This window comes from Rhinopithecus bieti, unplaced genomic scaffold (genome assembly GCF_001698545.2).
Source record: "Rhinopithecus bieti isolate Rb0 unplaced genomic scaffold, ASM169854v2 scaffold_4709, whole genome shotgun sequence".
NCBI classification, from domain to species: Eukaryota; Metazoa; Chordata; class Mammalia; order Primates; family Cercopithecidae; genus Rhinopithecus; species Rhinopithecus bieti.
This window is the reverse complement of record NW_016805139.1, coordinates 2464026-2475169: the sequence shown is the minus strand read 5'-3', so window position 1 is coordinate 2475169 and position 11144 is coordinate 2464026. Positions and strand designations below refer to the sequence as shown.

Below are 11144 nucleotides of genomic sequence, written 5' to 3'. Positions count from 1 at the left end.
TATAAAAGGAATTTTATTTTATGTACTAGCAACAACCTTAGGAAATGAAATTTACAAAATGCCATCAATGTAATGTAGTCAGAAATATAAAATACCTAGAAATAAATCTGAGACCTAGGAATAAACTAACGAAATGTGCATAAGCCCTCAACACTAAAGACTACTTATAGCTTCACATAAAACTGAACACATGTGTGTGAGTGGGAATGAGATTTAATAAAAATTACAGGGATCATTACTTCTTAAGGTCCAGCTTACTTGAAGAGATTGAATATAAATAGTGATCTAGCTTGAGTTCATTTTTCAGTTCTGATTCTTATTATCAAAATAATCTACCAGACACCTTTAGGAGGTATTTAATGCCACCTTGATTATTAATCACCAGTCCCTGTGTTATGACCACTGAAAATTATAGGATGGATGCCTAGAGATGGCTTCTTAATATTGATCAACAATATTGATCTACTGTTTGTGGTTAGTAACTTGTGTATTGATCCAGATGTAAGTGTAGGGCTCATATAATTTTTGTTATTTAACTTTTTTTTTTTTTTTTTGAGACGGAGTCTCGCTCTGTCGCCCAGGCTGGAGCGCAGTGGCCGGATCTCAGCTCACTGCAAGCTCCGCCTCCCGGGTTTACGCCATTCTCCTGCCTCAGCCTCCCGAGTAGCTGGGACTACAGGCGCCCGCCACCTCGCCCGGCTAGTTTTTTTTTTTTTTTTTTGTATTTTAGTAGAGACGGGGTTTCACCGTGTTAGCCAGGATGGTCTCGATCTCCTGACTTCGTGATCCGCCCGTCTCGGCCTCCCAAAGTGCTGGGATTACAGGCTTGAGCCACCGCGCCCAGCCGTTATTTAACTTTTAACATTTTTGTAAACAGCATTGTGAACTTATATGCATTATTATTATTTATACTACTTGTTCCTCCTTAAGGCTTACAATAGAATTGTGGTAGACTTCTAGGTTCTTTTAGTGGATTGAATATATGTAAATTGATTGTAACTGTTTTTAAGCTAAGCTTGTCGTGAAGAGTGGGAACTATCCTGACATAGCCCCTCATGTCTTCTGAAAACATTCTTGCTTTCTGAAAGAAGGTATTTTAGGACTTCTATTTTTTATCGTCTTCCAAAACGTTGTGTCAGCCTCCTTACGTTGTAATAATGAGCCAAAGTCTGGCAAATGAAGGTGCAGATTTGATTGTCTTACATCACCCATCACTTCTGTATCTATAAGTAAAGTCTATGTTTGAGAAAGTAAGCTTCTGATGTTTTAATGTTATTTTATTGTTATTTTAAAAAATTATTGTTTAAATTCGTTTGTCTGTTACCATAACTTAATTGATTTTATCCACATTACTTGTTTGTATTTTACCATCTATACAGTCAGTGCATATTCTACAATTGATGACATGTCATTGTTTAATTAGCATTTTTCTTTCTTAAGAGAGAGACTCCATATCCCCATTCCAGAGTTACTTGGTCTGGTAGGCAGAACAGTGTGCCCCCGACAAATCCTAATCCTCAGAAAAATGGAGAATTGGGGTGTCAGATGGAATTAAGGTTGCTGTCATCTGACTTTAAAGAAGGGAGCTTATGCAAGGTTATCCAGTGGGTCCAGTGTAGTCACAAGAGTACTTATAAGTGAAAAAAGGAGGGAGCAGAGTCAGTCAAAGACAGATATATGACAACAGAGGCAGAGATCACAGTGATTCCACCTGAGAAAGATGCAACCAGCCATTGTTCCCTTTGACGACGGAGGAAGGGGCCATCAGATCAGATATTGGGGCAGCCTATATAAACTAGAAAAGGCAAAGAAACAGATTCTCCCCTAGAGCCTCCAGATGGAACATAACCCTGCTGACATCTTGATTTTAGGCCTTCTGACCTCCAGAACTGAAAGATAATAAATTTATGTTGTTTTAAGCCACCAAAAAAAATTACATAAAATTATGATATGTCTTAATACTGATGGCATCTTTGATTTGGCTGAATGTGTATAGATACTTTATCACCTTTTCCATTTAATGCTTAATTATTTCATACCAAATCATATGTGTAATTTATAATGTGGACCAAAGTGTTACCACCAGATCTCATTTTCCGTACCTATCAGTATGAGGTCCCCAAAATTCATTTCTTTTTATGGTTGATAATATTTCGTTATGTGGATTTAACACATTTTGTTTCTCTATTCATCAGTTGATGGGCATTTGTTTTGTTTCCATTTTTTGACTTTTGCTAATAATTTTCATATGAATAGTTCGTATATGTTTGTGTGGATATATGTTTTCAATTCTCTTGAGTATGTACTTAGGAATGGAATTACTGGATCATACGGTAACTCTAGCTTACCTGTATTTAAAGTGCCATCATATTTTCTGAAGCAGCTGCATCACTTTACATCCCCATCAGCAATGTTGAGGGCTTTAGTTTCTCCTAATTCTAGTCAACCTTTGTTATTGTCTATTTTTTATTATAGCCATCCTAGTACATTTAAAGTAGAATATCATTATGGTTTTCATAAACCTGCTGTTAAGCCAAAATTATTAAACTACTTTGCTATCTTCAAGAATTCACTTTGATTCTGCTGAGTTAGCAATTTTTTGAAAAGGGATTTTCTTAAAAGGATAGCATTTTTAAAGTATTAGGAGTTCAGTTTCTTTCTTCTCTGGGGATTCTTTAATTCTCTGTGCTAGAGTTATGTAAGTACTTACTTGTACAGATCAATCAGAACAGAAGTTCTATCAAATTTAAAATACCATTCTACTATAAAGACACATGCACATGTATGTTTATTACAGCAGTATTCACAATAGCAAAGATTTGGAACCAACCCAAATGCCAATCAGTGATAGACTGGATAAAGAAAATGTGGCACATATACACCATGGAATACTATGCAGCCATAAAATAGGGTGAGTTCATGTCCTTTGCAGGGACATGGATGAAGCTGGAAATCATCATTCTCAGCAAACTAACTCAGGAACAGAAAATAAAACACCATATGTTCTTACTCATAAGTGGGAGTTGAACAGTGAGAACACAGGGAGGGGAACATCACACACCAAGGCCTGTTGAGGGGTGAGGGGCTAGGGGATGGATAGCATTAGGAGAAATACCTAATGTAGATGATGGGTTGATGGGTGCAGCAAACCACCATGGCACGTGTATACCTATGGAACAAACCTTCATATTCTGCACATGTATCTCAGAACCTAAAGTGTCATTTAAAAAGCCCCCCCAAAAATCTTATGTACCCCATAAATATATATACCTAGTATGTACCCATGAAATTGAAAATTAAAACATTTTTTTAAAACAGAAGTATAAAAATAAAATACCTTGAGATCTAGTATTTGCTACTTGAACAACTATCCCTATGGTATACACAAAGTAAGAAATTTTTTTGTCACCAATTGAAAAGATTATTTTTTAGCAAACAGAACTAGCAGGTTCAGTGTTACCACTCAGCTATAGGGTTAAAATTAACATAGTAACCTAAGCCTAGACTTTAAAGGGTTTTTCTTCTTTCAGTGTGCACAATATATTTCTTGAGTGATGTGAGTTTTAGTAGTATGCAACAACAAAAAAAAAAATACATGCAAAAGTCTACCAAACTAGATTTTCTGTTATCTGCCACCCAGCTTTCAAAGTATTCCTGACATGAAATCTGTTGGCCAGCCATCTGACAGATTTCACCCATAGATAAATTCCCTATTGTCACTGCCACTAGTTGAGAAAGTATTATTAGTCATAAGCTATGCAGAATCAGAGCCAGTCTTGCCAAGAACCAGAACCAGAAAGAAACAAAACAAAACAAAATCAAAACATGCATAGAACCAGAGTCGGAAAAAAGAAAACAGAAAGAAGACTGTGCTGTTGCCTCTTGAAGTTAAATCTAGAAGCCAGGAAAAGGCATCCTTGGGCTTATAGAGCCCATGAAATGCCCTGCTTGGACAACACAGCTAATTGGCTTAAGTAGGGAGTTCATTTAAGTGTCTTTGGTGGAACTTCCAGTACTATCAGAATGTAATTCTCCAAATTAAATCAATAATCACCAGAAAAATAGCAAATGTTGGAGTTTTAATTAATTAGTGAGAAAACCAACAGCATAACAAGCTGTTTCCAAAGATGATCCAAGAAACCCTTGTAATTTTGTATATACACATATAGTTATTGGGGAAAAATGGAATACTAAAATTAGATTACTAAGTTAGATTCAGAACTGGATAATGTATTCTAAGTCAATGAAACTATGACTTACTGGTTATCCTCTCTAGGGCCAGATAGTAATCATTTGCCCTTTATTAGTTTTTTTTTCAAATTAACATCTAACTTTACAAAGAATATAAAATATTTGGACTATAATTATAAGTAAATACTAAGTCAAAATTTTGCACTTCTGTAGACAGTCAAATGACCCTTAGGTGCTCTTGTTAGCCAGTGCACAAGCATGTTAGGGAATGCTCAAGAAAAGTGGCCAAGAAACCAATTTGGTTGGTTGGTTGGTTGGTTGGGCTTGTCTTACTTCCAAGATTGGATATTTTGTTCTTACTCTGAGCAGTTGGGTAGATGGGTGCCTATGATGTGATATGGAAGACTGGAGAGGGAGCAGGTGTTTTGAGGGGTTGAACACTTTATGTTTGAGAGCCTTATTAGATATATCCAAGCAGATATGTCAGTTGACAGCTAGATATATAAATCTGGAGTCCAGGGTTGAGTACAAGGTGCAGGAAAACAATTGGGATCTGCAGCATATAGACAGATACTACATAAAGCTTGGAACCAGGTGAGACGTCTGTGGAGTTCGTTTCATGTGGAAGAATGTAAGCCAAAGGGCTGGACATTGAGGAGCTCTTGCATTTAGTGATAAAAGAGGATCAAGGTCCTGCCAGTGAGGCACAAGTTTGGAAAATCCATTAGAATAAAGTATTTCAAGACAAGGGAATCAAATTCTTTGACAAATGCATGACATATTGAGAGGTCAAAAGGATTAGGACTGGTAAGTGACGGGGTTTTGCTATGTGGAGTTATTGGCGACTGATAAGAGACGGTTTTAGTGAAATGTTGGGGACAAAGCCTGATTCAAATTTGTTCAGAAAAAGGAGGAGAGGATATATAAATAACTACTTGAGATTTTTCAGCAAAAGTCTACAGGAAGAGGGGGGATCAAAAGAAAGGAATTTTGTTTGATTTTAAAGATGGGTTATATCACAGTATATTTCTATACTGATCACTTTTTTCCACTTCCTACTCATAAATCAATTCATTCAGCAATGGGAGGGGGACTGTAGCAGTTTTAGTGGTGCATAAAGTGCTTGCTGTTATGAAATATCAGAATCTTAATATAACCAGTACAAAATATGAAACAAAGGACCAGGAGACAACAGTCATGAAGCTAGAGAGACTGAATAGCTTTATAAAGCAGAAAACCTTAAGATGTGTCTTAAAGGATTCAGATATGTGTAAGTGATAGGAATAATTTTTCAAGAAACAGAAGCAGAACAAATGGAAGTTAAGAAATGGGGCAGTAGAAAGCATATTTGTGCTGTAATCTTCAGATTGATTAGATTAATCTGACTGATTAGATCCTCTGAACTGCCTCAATTAAAAGAAATGAAAATACCTTAAATGTTTTTTCATTGAATATTATATTATAGACTGTTTAGGAATCTACACATGTCCTCATAAAAGAATGCTTTTGAGCATCTAGACATATATTTTTTGAGAAAAAAGCACCTCATATTTTATTCACCCAATCATTTTCGTATAACTTAACCCCTCCCAATGATAACACTTGTTATACATGTTTTCTATGTTTTCCAGAACTTTTGTCAAAATTGTAGAATATTTCACTGCTAAAATTGGATATCCATGAAATAAACTTTTGACTCTTCCCAGCTCATCTTAAATTTTAATAATAAAATATGATAGCAGACATTTCCCTATACTTTTAAACTTCTTCATAAAGTAAAGAACATTGCCCAGAATTTCACAATGGTATTTTTTTGTAGACTGATATTAGAGATCGAAATTTCAAGCTATAATAGAATTCCATCTTTATGGAAATAATGGGAAGAAAAAAGGGTACATGTTAATTCATACTTTCCTTTAAAGGTTAAAAAAATCATCAGAAGAGAAGTTTTCAGTAACCATTGTGGAGAGTGTGCTAAAAAGATTGATGAGAGATGAGAAACCACTGCTTTCTCTGTTGTAGGCATTTGACTGAGCATGGACATTGTAACTATGAAATTGACCAAATCCTGACATTTCTGTAGATTCTCCAGCAGAATTCTGCAAGCAAAATAGTAAAGACAAGCAGATAGAGTAGCCTTAAGGATGGGTGGCATATTTAGCTAATGCATTCAAATATGTTGGTGAAGACAGAAGAAATTGACCATAATATTTATCAGGAAAGAAAGTCTGCTGGAGTTGGGAATATAAATCCCACAGGAATCAGTTTGGGACAGATCATATATAATAATACTCTCATTTGTGTCTCAAAAAATGTGCGTAAAATGCATAGCAAAATTATCAGATTTGCAAATGACTTTTAAAACTTTAGTTAATGAAAAACTGACTAGAATGCGTTGAAAGAATAAGAATCATTTATTATTATCAGAATTTCGATGTGGACAAGTTCAAGTAATGCAACTAAGTATTGAAAATTACAAATTGTCCTCATCAATAGAGGTCTCAATATTCAATTCACAATCCATGAAGGATCCTAAGGACCAGTCTTACCTCTTTTCCATAGCTTATAAACTCTCCTTCCTGATCTTACTCTCCCACCTTTCTGAATTCACCTCATACCAATTTCTCTCTCATTATATATAGGACAACAAACTTGTTACATAATCCCAAGACTTTCTGTTTTACAATTTATAATCATATTAGGATTTATTCTGACTCACATATTAAATGTCCTCACTGTTAAAGATGCTATATCAGCTAGTGTGTATTTTGTAGTTCAAAACAAGAAGTAGAAAATGAAGAAGATCAAAATGGTAATAAGGGTCATATAATTAGTTTTTGCAAATGTTTTGAGGAAACAAAATTAAGAGGGTCATTTTAGATGTATCAAACCAGGTTTTATTAGACAAAAGGTACTGGTCTAGATGGATAATAAAGCTGCATATGCATTGTAATTTAAAAGGTTGTAAGAATCCTAACATCCATGCTCCCTGCCTGCTTGCCCTGCCTCTCCTCAACTCTCAGACATAGTTTACTTTGGCTAATAGAAAGGAGTTTTTCCCAGCTAACTTTCTATGCTGCATAAAATAATTAACAGTAATATATTCTTTGGGGAGAAAAGGAATCTCTTCAGATAAACTTGTACAAGCCGGTAACATAGACAAGTTTTGATAGGAAAGGAAAAAAAAAAGAAATCAGCCTACCTCATGCGAGTGTGAGGCACTGAAAGAAGGAAATGAGGTGAAGAAGTTTGTGTGGAGAAGTGGAGCATGAGGGCACACAGGAGGAGAGGAAACTAATCCAAAAGCATTTTTTGTTGTTTTGTTTTAGTTTTGCTTTCTTTGCAGTCTTACTTAGACTCATTAAGCAAGATGTGTTAGTTATAATCCCAAAGGGAAATTAGAACAAATGCTCTTCATTTCTTAAGCCTCGTTATGTGGCACATTTAAAGAGTGTACATTTTAAAAAATATTTTTCTCTCTGCAATGTATATGAACTTTTCTTAATAATTGAAATATTTTAGTTTTTCTCTGGTAACATAGTAACTATACTATTTACAAAATTGGTCAGTAACATTCTTCTCCCCATGTATGGCATTTGTTGCACTTATTTTATAATCTTTAAAAGTTCATAAATTATTCCATGTTGAAATGGCATTGTTTTAAGCCATGTCTAGTAATAAATATCTTGCGGGTGGTGGTGTGATACTAAACTATTTGTAGGTGTAGAACCACTACTCGTCTGCATTTTTCCCCTAAAAATATGTCTGGATTATTTCAAAATAAATTAGATTTAGCATTTCAGTGATGCTGACCTGTAATTTATGGATGCATATATGTTTTTACTTTGTAAATATAGTTCATTTACCCCCAAAATGCAAGGCAGACGGATGGGGACTTCAGGAAGAGCCATCATGAAGAGCACCAGTGTGAGTGGAGAGATGTACATACTGGAGCATAATGACGGCAGCCAGTCAGACACAGCTGTTGGTACAGTTGGAGCAGGTGGAAAGAAACGGAGATCCAGCCTTAGTGCCAAAGTGGTTGCCATAGTGTCTCGAAGGAGTAGAAGCACATCTCAGCTTAGTCAAACAGGTGAGTGATGTGAATTCAACCTAAACAACTCAATTCTTTATGGAGAGAAAAAGTTGATTTTCATACTATGGCTTGTGATGGAATTGTGGCATGTATTTGGTTCTTCTTTGAAAAGAAAATTTATTTTTATGTCTCTGAAAATCTGCTAAATTTATGGGTTTATTTTTTCTGTACAGCTGTCTTCACAAGGTATCACTTTTAAATCTGTAAAGTGGACAGATTTTTTAATTTAAAAAATTAAGGTCATATTTGCAAACATGCAAGGAAATGCAAAGAAGTATTAAACATCCAAATTTATTTACATGCAACAAAAGCAACAGGGTTCTCTTTTCAAAATGTTCCATAATTCAATTATTTATTTTGGCTACATCTATACTTTTATAGAAAAGAAGGACAGTTGTGCAACTTGACATATACTCTTCAAGGTACTGTATAAATATAATAATTGAACTGTACTTGTTATAGTTTCAATATCAGTAAAACCCAGCAGCGATTTTACTTTAGAAAATGGGTCAGTGGTTTTATACAAAGAATAATGTTTTAATACGAATATGTGTTTCAGATATTTTCTGCTGCTTATAAATTTAAAAGCATAATGCCCTAAAGGTATATATTTAAAAGCAAATACAAAAGGGAGAGTGGCTATTTTGTATTGTAAAATATAACAAAACACTGCTTAAAATTATATAAAATTGGTCAGACAGGTTAGACTATTCATTACTATGCTCAATATTATGTAAAATCAACGGTAAGTGAAATATTGATGCGATTTAAATAGTCAGCAACTATTTTTCCTCTTAAAACCAACATTGGTTCCATTTTCTATTCCTTAATAGCAAGAACCTTATCACAAAATTTACTTATACCAAAAAGCTTTTCACAAAATCCTTTTTATGTCTCACTCATCATTCTGGAAAGTACCTATTTTAAATTATTCATTCTACTGGATATATTGGCAAATAAATTAGAAGTAGGAAATTTGAGTCATGTCTTAAAATTACGGGATTAGAATGAACCTAAAATAGATAGCATCCCTGTGATGGATCTGCATCTTTGCTCTTCCAGTCAGATGAGCTGTTCTATCTGTTATGGAGAATTATTTGTCTTCTTTAGAGTCAGGTTCCTTTACAGTAAGTATAAGAGGCATTTTTCATTTGTATTGTTTCTTTTGTTTAATTTTTTTATGGTGGTGCTTCCTGGTTTTTGGGGTGTGTGTGTGTGTGTGTGTGTGTGTGTGTTTATACTTTAAGCTCTGGGATACATCGCGCAGAAAGTGCAGTTTTGTTACATAGGTATACATGTGCCCTGGTGGTTTGCTGCACCCATCAACCCGACATCTACATTAGATATTTCTCCTAATGCTATCCCTCCCCTAGGCCCCCACCCGCTGACAGGCCACGGTGTGTGATGTTCCCTTCCCTGTGTCCATGTGTTCTCATTGTTTAAGTCCCACTTATGAGTGAGAACATTTGGTGTTTGGTTTTCTGTTCTTGTGTTAGTTTGCTGAGAATGATGGTTTCCAGCTTCATCCATGTCCCTGCAAAGGACATGAACTCATCCTTTTTTATGGCTGCATAGTATTCCATGGTGCCACATTTTCTTTACCTGGTCTATCATTGATGGGAATTTGGGTTGGTTCCAAGTCTTTGCTATTGTGAACGGTATTGGAATAAACGTGTGCATGTGTCTTTATAGTAGAATTATTTATAATCCTTTCAGTATACACCCAGTAATGGGATTGCTGGGTCAAATGGTATTTCTGGTTCTAGATGCTTGAGGAATCACCACACTGTCTTCCACAATGGTTGAACTAATTTACATTCCCACCAACAGTATGAAAGTGTTGCTATTTCTCCACATCCCTCCAGCATCTGTTGTTTCCTGACTTTATAATGATTGCCATTCTAACTTGCTTGAGATGGTATCTCATTGTGGTTTTGATTTGCATTTCTCTAATGACCAGTGATGATGAGCTTTTTTCCATATGTTTGTTGGCCACATAAATGTCTTCTTTTGAGAAGCGTCTGTTCATATCCTTTGCCCATTTTTTGATGGGGTTGTCTTTTCTCGTAAATTTGTTTAAGTTCTTTGTAGATTCTGGATATCAGCCCTTTGTCAGATGGATAGATTTTTATTGGTTTTGAAGTAATTATTTACAGCATGAGGTGGTGGAGAAGGTTTTGACCACCAGATTTCAAAATACTTAGATGAAATGGAAACATTATTTGATGTCCTTGAAGGAAACCAGTGCTTCCTATGTGAGAGATTGTAAGTTTGAGAGTTGGTTTTTCTTCTTCCCTCAACTTTCCAGTCTGTCTTTTTCTCTCTTTTTCTCTTTCTTCTCCCTCTTTACGCTCTTTTCCTCTCTAGCTAGTTAGTACCCTATCATTCATTACTTGAGCATAGTTTTCTTATGAAACAAAACAGTAATTTTGCATAAAAACTATTCTTGTGGCTCATCTTTGTATTAATATGTAATGGGTTCAAATTATTGCCATTAAAACACTTAGTCTCTTTGCTTTTTTCATTTGTGTTTTATCTCAGTTATGGTCAGATGTTGACATCAAATAATATCTTCCTTCCCAGAAGTTGTGTTGTTAATAACTTCATGGAATATCCTCTTTTCAGAGATTAGATTGCAATGTACAGGTGCAAAAAGGAAATGGGATTATGAAGCCAAGATACCAAAATATGTAGTTCTGTTCCAAAGTGACTCAATGAATGAACTTTGACTTCTCTCTACAACTCATTTTTTTTATATAATGATGGGTTGAATGGGATGTTCTCCTGTGGACTTTCTATGTGTAAAATTTTATGCTTCTCTTTCTACATAATAATTTTTTTTTTTTTTTTTTTTTTT

The 11144-nt window shown here is 35.1% G+C and overlaps 1 protein-coding gene across 41 annotated transcripts in view; it reads left to right on the top strand.

Moving 5' to 3' along the window:
• Nucleotides 1–11144, top strand: part of RIMS1 (regulating synaptic membrane exocytosis 1) — a 521220-nt gene that overhangs the window by 442367 nt on the left and 67709 nt on the right. For 29 of the 41 annotated variants that reach the window (XM_017871387.1, XM_017871368.1, XM_017871376.1 and 26 more), the window contains one exon: nucleotides 8049–8284. The exons of 9 other annotated variants lie outside the window; for them this stretch is intronic. In XM_017871387.1, the coding sequence (XP_017726876.1) occupies nucleotides 8049–8284 (236 nt within the window). Of the gene's footprint in view, nucleotides 1–1041; nucleotides 1092–8048; nucleotides 8285–11144 lie in introns of those variants that run through there. 3 more of the 41 variants (XM_017871373.1, XM_017871357.1, XM_017871395.1) reach the window with 2 other exon arrangements.